We start from the raw sequence: 16473 nt of genomic DNA on the forward strand, positions 1-16473 counted from the left end.
GTCTGTATAGTGAAACAACTTGCAGAAAATTCAAAGAAATGATATTCAAGTACCGAAAAGCTTTCTTACTATCATATCTACAGTAATATTGAAATGTGCCTGTGCTGGACTGAACGAAATTGACCACCAATAGGCATGATAGTTTACAGCTAACGTACAAAGTTCATGCTGCTAACCTCACAATTTATTCGGCACAATAAATAAAAGTATGGTTGCAATGAAACATAAACTTGAAATAAAATTAAAATGTTTTATTATGTACATATATAAACATGAAATCCTAGTTAAAAATAAAAATACTCATTTATTGTTTAGGTTTATTTACAAATATTATATTTAGGTCTTGTATATTACTTAAAACCATAAGGAGAATACATGATTATTAAAAATAGATAAAATTTGCATTTTATGGACGATACAAATTTTTGGGGATTTCAAAATAATATACTAAAACATAAAAAGTAATAAGTTCAAATCTGGAACAAATATAAATATCGTAATCACTTCTTATAAATACCATTTCCTAATGTAATTTTCCAAGATATTAAATATCATAATGCAAAATAACTAAATTTATTAAAAGTAACAGGCTTCATGTTTCTTAAGTTAAACTACATGCATTTATGAAAGTTCTTATGAAGTTTCAAATAGTTTCATCCACTAGTTTTATTGGTGGAATGAAATATAGCAAGACTTGCACTGGCTACTCAGAATGTTAGTAGCCGGTGGTCATCGGGTTAAACAATGGAAACTTGCTACACTTGTACAACACAATACATGGAAGGATGGAAACAAAAGTTAAAATGATGTCTTTTAAACTGAATATTTCTTCCAAATTCTTTACCACATACACATAACACATGTTATGGGTTTTTTAACAGTTCTGGTCCCCACAGTCATTCTTAGATCAAATTTTTTTTCCAATTCTTTGGTAAACACAACATTTCTGCATCGTTTATTTCTACTATCAGAAATTCTACGCATCATTTGGTTATTTACTCTTGACAATGTGTAACCAAACAATGTCACATTGCTCTGATACAGAGACTTCTTTTGACATTAATTTTTCACATAGGTTTTTAAATCTAATCAAAACATGTATGTGTATTCAAACAATACATTAATTAATATCATATATATTAACTTATTAAGAAAATAAACTGAAATATTGTTTTAAAAAGCATTAAAAAAGTAAATTAAATGCACACATACACAAACCTGAAAATAAAATAGATATAGAACAAATGATCACGCAAGCACCTATGCAGGGGGGAGGGAAACAAACCCCCTATTTTTGTGCTTATATAGATTTTATGTGAACAGCCATGCAATTACTTAAGCTATATTTCATGCAGAATCGCTTCCAGATTTAATCTCATAGAACCTATTTGTTTTAAATTTTCAGGAAAGGCATGCCCCTAAACCCCTGTAACATTAGCATGCTTTCAAACACTCTGAGTACAGGCCTGATGGTGATGTAGTTATGTCCGCCAGTAAAGATATTATTTGAGATAAATATCTCTGCACATCTGGAACTTTCTTGGATCACATATCAGATTAGAAAACAAACAGTAACTTTATAGTTTAGTTTTCTACACTCTCTTTCTCTTAACAGTGTTGAAATCATTAATGTGTAACAAAAATCACTGCAGCATCAAAATATTTACAAATAAATACAATATTTTTCTTCAGTTTTTTACCTGTTTCAATTAAATTGGTTTAACAGAATTTTTTAGACACTAAAATAAATATAATAAATTTTTTTATTATAACAATTTTCGGTCTATAAACTGAACAACAACAAAAAAAAAATTCAAAGTTATGGACAATGTTTGATTTTCAAACCGTATATTAGTAAATCAAATTTGCTCTAGCCTTCAGTCCATTTTGTTTTTAAAAATTTTACAAGTGCTAGATGTTTAAAAGAATTCAATATTTTCTTGACTTTTTTTTCCTTCACCATTTTTACCTCTCTATTCTTGTCTTTCAAAATTTTAGAACAAATTATTATTATTAATGTAAAGCTAAGGATGTCAAAGTGAGTTAAACTTTAAAACTAAGTAAAAATGCTACATCAAGTACACTTTTAGAAATTACTTGTTGAAGACTTTGATACTGAGTAAAGCACCATGTAAATTGTACATATACTAACTCGTTTTTTAATGATATTTACACAGCCTGTATTTACAATTATCTCCTCTACAGTTGATTTTATGTCTCTAATCAACCTGTATCTTTAGTTTTCAAGTCAAAGATACAACACGGTGTTAAGTTTCTAACACTTTCTCCCCAGTGTTTATTATTTTATATTGTTAATTCCAAATGCTTTTTTTAGCACACTACAATAATGTGTATTTTTTTTCACGTATTTTAAACTAATTCTTTTAATTTACCTGCTACAAATCTGAAAACCTTTATCTCCATTACCAGAATGTTTCTCTTTGGTTATTTGTCTGAAAATATAAATAAACAAATGTATTTTCATTAGTTTATAGCAAATTACAAGACAAACTGACTTCACCAAAATTTCACCTCTGCTTATAAACGAGTAAGTTCTCTTTTATACGGAACTTTGTTTATCTACCTATCTGCAATAGTAAAACTATTTGGAAGAAAGAAGATATACTTGTATGTACTGTTTTTCATGAAAAAAAAAGGTGTTAAAAAAAGGAGCTAACCAAGAGACCATTAACCTGGTCATAAAACAAAAATGTCACCATGCTTGATTTCAGACATTTACATTTTTCCTCCAAGTGTGTACGTTCTTATGTATTTTAAGGTCATAACGACGTAGAAATTCTTTACCACAAACTACACATTTATAAGGTTTCTCCCCAGTATGTATTTTCTCATGTTTTTTCAAGTCACTATTTCTTCCAAACTTTTTGTTACACACTACACAACTGTACGGTTTCTCCCCAGTGTGTATCCTTTCATGAGTTTTGAGATAACTGTTTCTTCCAAATTCTTTGCCACACACTACACAGCCATATGGTTTCTCTCCTGTGTGTATCCTGTGATGTACTTTAAGTTCACCATTACTTTTGAATTTTTTACCACACACAACACAACTGTATGGCCTCTCCCCAGTATGTGTCCTCTGGTGAATTTTTAGTTCGTCATTTCTTGCAAATTTTCTACTACACACTAGACAACTGTATGGTTTCTCCCCAGTGTGTGTTCTATGATGAGTTTTAAGATGACCATTAGTTTGAAATTCTTTACCACACACTACACAACTGTATTGTTTCTTTCCAGTGTGTATTCTAAGGTGAGTTTTAAGATGACTATTGCTTCGAAATTCTTTACTACACACTGCACATCTGTATGGTTTCTCCCCAGTATGTATCCTGTGATGTATTTTAAGATAAGTCTTTCTTCCAAATTCTTTACCACACACAACACATCTGTATGGTTTCTTCCCAGTGGTGGGCCTGACATTTAATTTTATATCAGTATTTCTTTCCAATTCTTTGGCTGACATAACATTTCTGTAAGGTTTACCTCTGGAAAATTTTACATGTTTTTAGGTTACTTATACTTGACAACGTGTAATTAAACACTTTCACATTGCTTGAATTCAGGAATTTCTTTCCACAGTAATTGTTCACGTAGGTCTTTGGATCTATAATCAGAAAATGTATTTGATACAAACAATAGAGCAAGTAATTAATATCCTATGTATTAACTTAATATATTATAGTAATGCTTTAACAAACTCTAAAACACATCAAAACTGAAAATAACAATTGTAAACTGGAATATAAACATGAACCACAACTATGCTGCTTTACTTAACCCTCCTCCAAGATATTAATTGGTAAAATTTGTGATCCATGTATAAGTTGTGCAGGTCCTTCAACATCAATTTTTGTACTTTACGTTGTTTCTCTAAGAGTTTCATTTGACCATCTCATTGTTATTCGCTCTGCTTCAGGTATCGTAATTTTTGATAAGCTGTCTTGACTTTGTCATGTCATCCATTGTTTTTATTCTTGTGCTGTTTCATTATTTCTGTATGCATGTCTTTCAGCATCAATTTGTCGTCTTCATGAACTTCATTTGACCATCTCAATACCATTTTCTGTACTTCAATTATCCTAATTTTTTATAAGGTTTCTAGAGTTTGTCATGTTATTCATAGATTTTGTTTTTCTCTTGCTAACCAATCCTTTCTTTCTCGTGCTGTTTCACTGTCTCCATTTGCATGTCTTTCAGCATCACTTTGTCTTTGCTGTGTTATTTATTTAGGAGCTTCATCTGACTCTGTCAATTCTTTTTTGCTCTGCCTTGATTTCTTGACTTTGTTGTGCCATCCACCTACTTTTTCTTTCTTGCAGTGTTTCATCGTTTCTGTCCATGTTAGATATTTCTATTTATAATTAAAACATTGTAACGATATACAATAATGTCATTAAAAAAAAAAGCAAAACAAACCTTTTTAATCAACACAGACAGTAAATTAGCAAATCACCTATATGTATTTAATTTTTTGTTTATTTTATCTGTAAAATATTTGTTCAGTTTCACTGTGTAGACATTTAATGAAAAGTAATTGTGTTGGAATTTTTTAATGTAGGTTACCTCAAATTATTCATTAAGATAATGCAGATTTGGAACAGAAAACATTAACAAAAAAACATTTAGTCTACAACTTAACAGGAAATATCACTTGATATGAAGTTACAATTGTAAGTTATTATTTTTTGAACACACTAGCACCTTGTATGAAAGAAATTCTGAACTTTTTTTAGTTATATTCAGAATTTTAGTTTAGAATTTATTTCACATATGGTGTCAGAAGTTTTCAATGGAAATCAAAAGCCGAGTGAATTTTCATGGCTTGATTGAGTACAACATCATTTTTTAATTGAAATGTTCACACAATATCTCAAATTTCTGATTTAATATATAATGGTATTTGGATTTTTTCAGGTATTCAAAGGTCAAGTTGGCTGAGTGGTTACAGTGCTTGACTCTCTTCTGGAAGTCTTAATTCCCAACTTGTTAACATCGTCAAGTTGGCTGAGTGGTTACAGTGCTTGACTCTCTTCTGGAAGTCTTAATTCCCAACTTGTTAACATCGTCAAGTTGGCTGAGTGGTTACAGTGCTTGACTCTCTTCTGGAAGTTAGGAATTTCATATACTTGTTAACATCGTCAAGTTGGCTGAGTGGTTACAGTGCTTGACTCTCTTCTGGAAGTCTTAATTCCCAGTTGAGTCAGAATTTTCTCTTCATTTTCTTTTATTGATAATCTGATTATCAGCCAGCTGATGTTAACAAGCTGGGAATTAAGACTTCCAGAAGAGAGTCAAACACTAACCACTCAGCCAACTTGACAATGTTAACAAGTATATGAAATCCCTAACTTTCAGAAGAGAGTCAAGCACTGTAACCACTCGGCCAACTTGACGATATTGACAAGTATATGAAATCCCAGCACTGTAACCACTCAGCCAACTTGACGATGTTAACAAGTATATGAAATCCCTAATTTTAACTATTATGGAATTTGGGTTTTTCAAATATTCAATAAGCTTATTCTAAACATAATCAGTTATGATTAAAGAAATCCCCACTCAAATTGCACTTGAACTGAAATTTATTTCAGAAACTATTCTAGAGTTCTTCTGATAAATGAAAGGTAATTCATTACGTCCATAGTGTTGCATAATACTAATGTCTTATGATGGGTATCTTTGCCAGCTTCGAAAAGGTGTTCATACCAAAGCGAATGTTATGTAAATTTCTAGTTACTTAGAACTAAATTTTAATTTAAAACGTACCAACAGAAAATATAAGCAAATTTAATTTATTTTTGTAAGCTTGACAATGCTACAAAATTTCAGAACATAGGAAACAGTCATACAAATATAAGCAATGTAGACATTAAAAATAAGCTTACACTAATTTAGGCTTAACCACTCTTGGAAGTTGAATATTTCAAACTAAATATTTATTTAGATGAAGCATGAAAACGATCATTTATCAGTTTAGGGAAACGAAGATAAAATTCTGACTCAAATGAGATTTGAACACAAAAGTTACCAACAGGAAATATAAACAAAAGTATTTTATTTCGTAGGGCAGACAATGCTATAAACTTTCAGAACATAGGTAACAGTTGTTAGAGTACTGCTTGCGGCTAACTACAGAGCCAATTTGAATGTTGCTATCAAAGGGAACATTACAAACAGAGAGTGGCTTTTATATGTAGATGTGTATATATACATCACACCTGAAGCTAAAACAAACAAAGAATGATGATGTAGTAATACCTGCAAATAAAGATATTATTTATGAATAATGTCCCTGCAGATTAGGAAACAAGTGGTTTGATAGCTTACACGGAAGGTGTGATTTTACATGATTCTAAGTTCTTAACAGTATTGAAAGCATTAAGGTGAAACAAATAATCATTAGAACTCTTAAAAAAAAAAATCAAGATTTTTCTCCTTTTTTTTTGCTTCTTTCCATTAAACTGGCTTTAATTTTCTTAGAAATTTAAATAACCATGATACTTTCTTTCTGATATGAAAATCTCAAATTTTTCTTTATTTACTTTATAAACTGAGCCAAAAAAATTTAAAGTTGCGAAAAGACTTCGACGTTCAAAACTGTATATTAATAAATAAACTTTACTCTGCCTTTCAGATCCTTTTTTCTACTTAGTTACTTTCAAATTTTAATTTTGGTCCCACGTAAGTTATAAGAATCTTATAAGTACTAGATGGATTAAACGATTCTATATTTTCTTCATTTTGTCAGTTTGATCATTTTCCTTCCCCATTTTTATTTCTTTGTTCGTGTCTTTCAAACTTTTAAAACAAGTTCTACCTGTTATTATTGTGCAACTAAAAATGTCAGAATGAATTAAACTTTAAAACTTCGTAAAAATGCTATACTTACACTACAAATGCTATATCAGGTACATTCCTAGAAATTAGTAAGGATAAATAAAGAAAAAAAATTACTGCATTGTCTCATAGACAATGGAAATGAATAATATCATATAATGAAAATATGTTTTATTAACCTAAAATCAGTACATGTGAAAGAAAACTCCATAAACCATTGTTGAAATTTCACACGTGTGGCATGTATTATGTTTACACAAGAGTGTGCTACAGTGTAATGGATTACTTTCAACTGTTTATGGGGAGAAAGTATTTCATATATTGAAATCAGTATATGATTCATGGTATATTTCAACTGCATTTTTATAATAGCTGCTCTGATGACTTTTTGACCAATGTACTATGATTTATCAATCAGTATCACAGCAATGTGATTGCAGTCTTCAGCAAAGGACTCGTAAAGCAGGAGCATCACCAAGTAAATCTAACACAAATCTGGATACATCCTAAAGTCAATTGTGGTTTATTCTATAGAAACTTTACAGACTAACAATGTCTTAACTCAATACAGAAATAACACTTTTCTACTAAGTAATGTGCCTAATACCACATGGTTAATGAACATAACTCTTTCCATGTTTATACTTACCTGATAAAATTTCTAATCCAGAGTTCATTTGTTGAAAATCCTCTTTAGGTTTATTTTCTTTTTTCAAATTCATAACATCATGCCCTGAACAATTAACACTTTCATCATCACTCTCACTGAACTTGGAAATAATGCCATCTTGAGGTGAATCATCAGATTGTTCGCTTTTTACTTTTATGAATAACTTCTAAAATAAAAAAAGATCAGTAACAAACAACAGTTGGTGCTGTCAGTAAAGAATGCAAATATTTAACCTTCTCAGTCTTAATAACTGTAAAACTTGGAAGCTCCAACTTATATTTCTGCTTTGAAAAACATCTGATAAGTTTCTCTTGTAAATCAACCAGAAAAATCCCCAGAAAATTACTTTAAATAACAAATACCAGTAGCACTAGTGGCTCTGGTATTATCAATTCTGTGTGACTATATAATAATAGTATTCATTTTGATCTGAAGTAAAACTTTAAAATAATAAAATGTAATATACATTTCAAGCACACATATTTCCAACTTTCACTAGACACAAATATATATCAATCTCTCTTCATTCAAAATCTTCATTTTACCTACAATATTGTTAACACTTAATCAAAGCAGATATCAAGTTGCAGTGGAACAGAGTGTATCTGTACTACATTTTGACATCGAAAAGTTACTGTTTTTTAGAAGTGTGTGTGTAACAACTCTTTCTGACACAAAATATTCATACACTCAGATCATAAAGATGCATACACATTGTGCAATTAGAATATCTGAAATAGGAATATTTTTGTACTTAACAGCATTGGAAAACAAAGGAATATGGATCAACTTATGGCACCAGGACCATCCAGAAAGTGACTTGTAACAAGTTTGTACCTAAGCCACTGTAAGCAAAGTGTAACAGGGGAGAATCCTTAAAAGTAAAATTTAGTAGCAAAGACTGTCATATGTTCAATGCAACAGTATATAACACAACCAAGAAGACTCTATCTGGAAATGGGTCCAACAGGACATAGATCCACCAAGATAAAGTTTCAAGTCATAGCTTTCAACTGTTGCATATCTCATGCAGCTGGAAAATAAAACGGGTATTCCATATGAAAACGTACCGGTTAAAAAACCATATTCTGACTGGAGTCTTGAAATGCAGTTTTTCAATTAAAAACAAAGACAAAATTCAGAGTTTTATAAAATAAAAACAATAGGATAGTGTTAGAAAAACATAAATATGTAATTAAATCTGCAACAAAGGTAAGAATTTCTAATTGTTTATTAAAACGACATATCACTATAAGACCTTTACAAAATAGCAAATTCATACGAATCTCACATATAAAAATATTATATTTTATTTACAGAAAGTAATCAATATTTTGAAAATTCAAACTATTCCATTCTGTCACTATTCTGTTCTAAATTTAATAGTATAATCCATGCAACAAGTACATTCAGATGACACAACAAAACTTCTTATGTTAAAGCACTGACAGTTCAATGTCTAACAAGGACAGCATAAAACAATGAGAACAATCTAAATTTAATTAGACTGATCCATCATGAGTGTCTAGTTTGAAGAAAGCATAAAACAATTTTAGTGTTATTTGTTGTGTCTAATATCTAAAATGGTTAAGCAGAAGATGATAAGTTAATGAATGAATGTAACGAACAGAATGTTTTATTAGCACTAATGTGCAAACCACAAATTGAATAATAATAGTTCACTGAACAAGAGCAGAGATGATACAAACAGCCAATAAATGTTAGAAAAATGTTAATGTGATTATGTTAGCCAGTTGATACAACACTATGTAACTAGGTAATTGGCCCAGAGATTGGAATGTATAACACAATCATACTCGGAACATATTTTATCATAACATTACAAGTGGTGTGAGACAGTGCAAGGATAATCATATTTAACAACACCCTTACTAAATGAATTAAATAACAATGAAGTTTATTCAATATCATACAAATGTTAGAATCTCAGAAGACTTCATAGATACAGTTTAAATTCACAGTTATGATCGATTTCAAATACTGTTCACCCATATGAATATAGTTTGTGATGAAGACAGACACAAAAAGCTAAACACACATATGTTATTGTTTACAGGTGAAGAGATTTCCTGTTTAATGCAATTTTTTCCTTGAATTATATATATAATAAACATTAATATATATAATTCTGAATTTACTATATGTACCTTTACGAAATTTTGGAAAGTTTTTAGTAAACATTACAAGTTTGTTTTAAAGAAAAAATCCGAATTTTTAATAAAGTAGTTTGATTAAACATTTGTTCGTGAATTTATGAAGCTTTTATTGAGTCAGTCTGAGTGAAAGGTGATTTTTCATCTTAAAGTTTCCATATGACGTATGCACAACCTATAGAATCTCATATATGTTTTTATATTTTCTCTACTCTAACACTAATTGCAGTAAAAGTATCAATGTACAGTGAAGCAAAAAATTTAAAACTGAAATCAGTAGTACTTCTTTTTGTATAATGACTGCAAATTGTAACAAAATATAACAGCTTTTTGAACCTTTTCACATCTGCATAATTTTATTTTTACTACTTTACAATGTCCTTTAGGCCCGATTTAAATATGTGACAGGAAATTAACTTAGTATAAACAACTGATTATTTGTATTTTGTGTGAAGCTATTTAAAGGCTAGCTGTCCCTAATTCAGCAGTGATGGATTAGAGGAAATGCAGCTACTCAACACAACCCACCACCAACTTTTGGGCTACTCTTTTACCAACAAATAGAGGGATTGACCATCACATTATAATGCCCCCATGGCTGAAAGGGTAAGCATATTCAGCGACGAACAACTGATTAAGTTTCAATCATGTGACGTAGTGAGCATAAGCAGGTCTCATGAAACTGTGTATTTAATTTTTTACTGTTTGATTAATAAAATTCTAATTTTTACATTTTAGTTACTTTTTCGTTGAAAAATAGATAACATTAAATAAAATATTTACATAAAAAGAAGACATTTCAGAATTACTTTAGAGTTTAAATCTATTTTGGTAATTTGTACTTGAGAGCATGCTTCCTTAGCACTATTGTTTTCATACTATGTTGTTTCTCCGCAAAATCATTAGTGTTCTTTTTAAATATGCATTTTAAAAAATAAACGATTTTGCAAGAGCCAGAACAGAATGTCTCCATACTAATATAATTAAACTGGTCTTGTAACTAAGCTATAGATAAGTTAAAAAATTCTATTACCAGTAGAGAAAATACACAATCACAGACAATGAAACTGAGGCTAAATATTTATAAAGAATCTTGTAAAGTAAAAGCTATTCTTGCTTTTAGTTATACATAATCCAATAACAATTTCAGAGAGAATTAATGACTTTTTGTTTAAAGACGGAATGAGATGGGAAGGACATGTTATGTGTATTTGACTTTTTTTTTACATTTCAGTAGAGCAAAATATTGAAGATTCGAAATTCATATTCTGGCTTGTTAATATCTATAGTATGTGTTCCTAATTAGTTGGACACTCAAAAAATCATGGAAGTGTAGAAAGAAAATATAAAATGAGGATATGCATCAAGTGACACAGAGAATTAAAGACTGAGAATTTATTAAAATGTTTACTTTTGAAATTATAAAATTAAATAATAAAAATATTTAAATTATAAACTACATTTTTATTCCCAGCTTACTTAAGTACGTTAATAACAAAGTTAATTAAATTTTAAATGTAACTCTGACATGTCCACTTTGACCTAGGGTAAAGGAATCGTACAGCTTCAGTATTGCACAAATTTTCTCTTAAAAGTACCTATAAGTACCTTTTAATAAAAGTTTCTAATCTACTTATTACCTCAGTTTCTTTTGATACTTCATGCTGCTCTTCTGTGGAAGTACGTTTTTCTGTTTACAAGTAAATAAATTAAACATTTTTGTAACAACAAATTTAAATATGACTGTATACACTACATTTCAGATATCATGTAGACAATGTTCATAGAAATAAAATTTGAATAACATTATAGATATATGAAATGAAAATTGTTATCACATATCAGGAGAGATTAAAACAGGAAAAACACTGACCCGATGATAATGCGAGGCAAAAAAAATACAAAAAACTGGAACTAAAGGTAATTACTGAACCAGAACCAAATCAAAAATTGGAGATAAGTATATAATAATAATAATACAAAAGTCAATATGATATAAAATAAAACCTAAAGAAACAAAAAATCATCATACTTATAAAAACTGCAAAATAAAATCATACATGTAGATAAAAAAAAATCTTAAAAAAAACATGTTAACTAAGAGTTATGTATATGTTTGCAAAACGAAGGTTAAGACAAGAGAACTACAAATAAATAAAGAACATTAAGTGAACAACATCTAATAAATGAAAGAAAAGGAACTTTTAAAATGTTTTAAAAACCACACCATTTCATAATAGTTTACTTACAAGCTAATGTAATATATATATACACACATACATACATACACAATGCTTTTCCCAGATGCTGTTGATTAAGTCTTTCGATGATCAATATTGGCAGTTTCTTCAACTCGAAAGAGAAGGCACCAGAATCGCCAAAGGCCAAAGAAAATGCTATGTTCAACACCAATGCACATTCATTAGAGTGAGAGAAAGAATTAGAAGCCACATGGTCCCCCTCATTGTCTCCTCTTTCCCTTTATACTATTAAAGAAAGACACAAGTAGAGACCTATCCAACATCATTGGCATAGAAGCTGGATGATCATGAGTATTTATAAACTTGTTGGATAGCAATTAGCCAACTAAGTCCTATAGCTCAAGAATGTGGCTGTATAATGGAAGATAAACACAAAATTTAGCATTTCTACAAAAAAATTCGACTGAACCACTCTGCTGTACGACCAAATATGGTTATTTTTGCTGTTCTTCAGACCTAATTTGAAAACGAAGAAAGCAATAGTCAACTTATCCTTAGGAAAGCAAGAGCTCAGGTTGCAGTAAAGAAAGATTTATTTGTTTTGAATTTTGCGCAAAGCTACACAAGGGCTATCTGCACTGGTCATCCCTAATTTAGCAGTGTAAGACTAGAGGGAAGTTAGCTAGTCATCACAACCCACTGCCAACTCTTGGGCTACTCTTTTACCAATGAATAGTGGAATTGACCATCACATTATAATGTCCCCACGGCTGAAAGGGCAAGCATGTTTGATGGGATGGGGATTTGAACCTGTGACCCGTAGATTGAGAGTCGAGCACCCTAACCACGTGGCCATGCCAGTAAAGAAAGGCAACGGCTGGAACCTCTAATACAACTAAATACACTAAAGGTATTCAAACTGTCAATAAAAACTCACCCTACCATTTAAAAAAGGTATTTTTTGCTACATGAATTTTGCATGTTACAAGAACCAAGGAATACTTGTAGTTTGATGGACTGAGTTACTGCAGAAAAATGTAAGGTCCATTACAGCCAGATATGAGTGGTTTACATGCTGCTGGAGTATGTGAAAGTTACACCAAATTTCCCCATTCAAACTAATATAAACTCTCTGTATTATCATACATTTTTTTGTCACCCGTCTTCTTTTTCTGATCATCTAAAGTGAAAATTCATGCATCACATGTACTTTACTTGCTCTTGTGAACTTTCTGCCAATTCCACAGCTGCTGGGAGGACCCTATGTTAGTTCTATTGTGAGCATAATTTCACTTTCAAACATTAATATATATGTATAGAACAGCTGATTGAATACAGTTCCATTACTGTATACAGGAATTGAACATCCCTCTCAATCTGACTTAAGCTCACAAAGTTAAAAAAACATATGATTTATAGTTTGGATAGACTAAATTGAATTAGGATGATAAGGTAATACACAAACCTTCACCATGTCCAATATCATACAGAACTCATGAAACAGCTGACCACGGTACTTTACTTCTTGATGGATCTCATCTGGTGCTTGAAAATGAGCTATCTTCTGTTCAGTGAATGTGTTGGTGACTGCTTGAATCAAAATATCAGCCAGTAAATATGCTTCAGTCCATTTAGTGTAAACTACTATCATGATGTAATAATAACTGTTATCAGATTCATGAAGCAGTCTGACAACAACGATGGTTTTTCTCTGGAACAGAGAACCTACAACTTGCTGACAAGTTTCTCTGTTGTTACAATTCTTGAGCCAAGCAGGCAGTATAGTGTTTACAGGATCACTCTATACATCTATAGGAATGTAAGCAATAAGATAATTTCTGCCAGTACTGTAAGACCAACTTGGTGTGTGTATCATGTTACATTCAGAGCACCTCAAATATTAATCACAGGTCTGGCACCAACTTGCACAGGTTATAGTGTCAGTATAGCATTCCCTCCCATAGCTCTGATTCATCAAACTGCCTAATGTCACAGTTCAATCCTTCAACTCTTTGTGGCTTTTCTTTTACCATGTTTGGCATTCAGTTACAAGTGGAATATTCCTCATTTCTATTTTTTGATGTCAAGGCTGAAACTAGGTTTCATGGTGGCTGTATGCCCAGGAGCATTGTCAAACAAATCCAACATGACCCTAGTTAAACCCTGAAGACAATATTGTGTTATAAACATTAATCTATACAATCTGTAAATTATTGGCATTATTTAAAACTAGTAATTTTCTAATAATATGTCTAGCACAATATAGTTCTGGAAATTAACACTCACCTGATAAACCTTCTAACTTAGAGTTAATTTGTTGAAACTCCTCTTTTGGTTCTTTTTCATTCTTCAAACTAATAGCATCAAATTCTGAACAATCAACAGTTTCATCATCACTCTCACTGAACTTGGAAATAATGTCATCCTTTGTCGAATCACTATTTTGCTCAGTTTTGACTTTCACAAATGTGTTCTACAAAAAATAGAAAGATGAATACTAACTAATCTGTCAATACAGAATGCAAATACTACTTGTAAAAAATGATAAGCTACTACTGGTATTTACCTTTGAAATATCATTTCTTTAAGTTTGCTTTGAAATGTCTTAAATATAAACATTACACATATCAGTAGCTAGTATACTATCAATTGTATTTGGTAGTGTTATATATGGCAATACTGATTAGAATGCATTTGACACACAGAGAAAAAACCTAATGATACAAAGATATATACAGTTTAATACATTTATTTGGAAATTAACAACATATGAATATATTTTGATTCATCCTGTAAAGTATTTAAGTCACAAGAATGAAATCTTAAAAAAAATCGCAACAAAAAGAAAAATTTAATTTCTATATCTTAAATGGATCGAACAAGAAATTAAAGTTTAGAAAATATTTTCGTGAACAGATTTTTTTTTTATTAAATGAAAAATTGAAATACAAAATAAAGATATTGGTATGACAAAGACAAATTATTCGTGAATATAATCAAACAAACAATGCTTCACTATTCTTATTCTAAATTTTAATTTTTCAATATTTTATCAATCATAATGTCATACAACACCAGCAACTTTTCTATACGTTTTATTGAGACAAAATTCCTGTAGTTTATTCTTTACTATTCATGTTAAGTTTACTTCCATAATTAATTAAGCCACAGTTGTGTAAGAATAATAATGTATTTATTAAGTACTGTAACTGGTAATCGTTTGAATCTCTCTCAGATTTTAAGTGAGTACAAAAAAGTTAAGTGGAAAATTTTCTAAAGCAGGCCATATTTAAAGTTGTCTTTAACAGACAAAAAGATATGGAAATGTTAATGAAATACAACATTTAAACTTTTCCCTTCTTTAAATGTTGTCATTTCTAACATAAAATAAATAAATCAAAATCCTAAAATTCTCATTTTAGTAGTAAAACTTAATTGAAACAGATGCCTCTAGTAATATTTACCTAAAGTTTCTGGGATTTGTCAAGAAATTTAGGCTATTTTCTCTTTGTATCCCTGTCATTCTGTCTCTTAGCACTTCTAAACATATAATTATGTAAATAAAAAAATTATTTATGTGGGTAATGCTTTGTACTGAAATCTCTGGGACAATTAAGGGGTGTTGCAAAATAAATCACACTTTTTTACCCCGAAGTAAAGACGAACTTGGTAGGACTGCAAATATCATCACTCGTGACAAAACGTCATTTCAATGTACTCTTCATTTTTTGCAAAAACTTTTGAATCAAGGTGCTCTATAGAACTCAAGTTCGTGTCGCATGTGCTGCCTTTGGGATGGCTCAGAAACTAGTCACAAACATGCTCCGAGAATTCAAGTCTTCCAATCGACAAATCGCAATGTCAGATTTGAAAAATCCAATTAATGCCTCAAAAGTTTCAGAATTTTTGAATTTGAAAGAGTGGTGGAATGTGGATTGGGAACTCTCTAGATTTAAATCCCACCAAAAATATCAGAGCTTTCGTTCAACAATGCACAGAAGAAATGTTGGAAATTTTGCCTGAATGCTAGAGACACAAACATGAAACCTTGATTCGTATTCTCATTGATGTGCTCACAGAGACAGCCACAAAAACAGACATGTTTGTTGCATTGCAAAAATCTTTTGCAAATCAATTAAAAGTTGTGTGTGAGAACAATGGTGGCACAATCAAGCGATATTGATACTTGGGATTATTTTTTTGATTGAATTAAAATCTTATTTTACTTTGTTATGCTCTCGGAGGAAAAAAGTGTGATTTATTTTGCAACATCCCTTAACAATATTTTTGAAGCATTATAAATATTCAAAAATCCTCTTATCAATTCTAGTCCAATGTATGGTAATATTTTACCCATAATTCAAGAATGAGAATGCAAGTAATACTAATATAATAAAGATTAGTATCTATTTCAGATACATTTTACTTCTAAAGCATTAATTTGCAATATGATTTTTACTTCTACTGTGACTACAACAGAATCTACACATTGTTGCAAAATGTAATTCAAGACCATAATTAAAGTAAAAATGAACAGTTTTTATGTTCATTTAAAAATGAACAATTAAAA

At 30.4% G+C, this 16473-nt stretch overlaps 2 protein-coding genes across 4 annotated transcripts in view; both read right to left on the minus strand.

Moving 5' to 3' along the window:
• Positions 1–506: 506 nt before the first annotated feature.
• On the minus strand, positions 507–3498 carry LOC111086236 (gastrula zinc finger protein xLCGF3.1-like). The gene has a single exon (XM_022388312.1). It carries the CDS (start codon positions 3482–3484, stop codon positions 2729–2731), a length of 756 nt encoding a protein of 251 aa, XP_022244020.1. The 5' UTR covers positions 3485–3498; the 3' UTR covers positions 507–2728.
• Positions 3482–16473, minus strand: part of LOC106461364 (zinc finger protein 501-like) — a 69816-nt gene continuing 56824 nt past the window's right edge. Inside the window, exons 6-9 of one of the 3 annotated variants that reach the window (XM_022388309.1) lie at positions 14190–14376; positions 11343–11392; positions 7508–7694; positions 3482–3625 (exon numbers count right to left, since the gene is read on the minus strand). In XM_022388309.1, coding sequence (XP_022244017.1) covers positions 3501–3625; positions 7508–7694; positions 11343–11392; positions 14190–14376 — 549 coding nt within the window. In that variant the 3' untranslated portion in view covers positions 3482–3500. Of the gene's footprint in view, positions 3626–4227; positions 4373–5409; positions 6280–7507; positions 7695–11342; positions 11393–14189; positions 14377–16473 lie in introns of those variants that run through there. The other 2 variants (XM_022388310.1, XM_022388311.1) reach the window with 2 other exon arrangements.

The sequence above is a fragment of the Limulus polyphemus genome, unplaced genomic scaffold, assembly GCF_000517525.1.
Source record: "Limulus polyphemus unplaced genomic scaffold, Limulus_polyphemus-2.1.2 Scaffold944, whole genome shotgun sequence".
NCBI classification, from domain to species: Eukaryota; Metazoa; Arthropoda; class Merostomata; order Xiphosura; family Limulidae; genus Limulus; species Limulus polyphemus.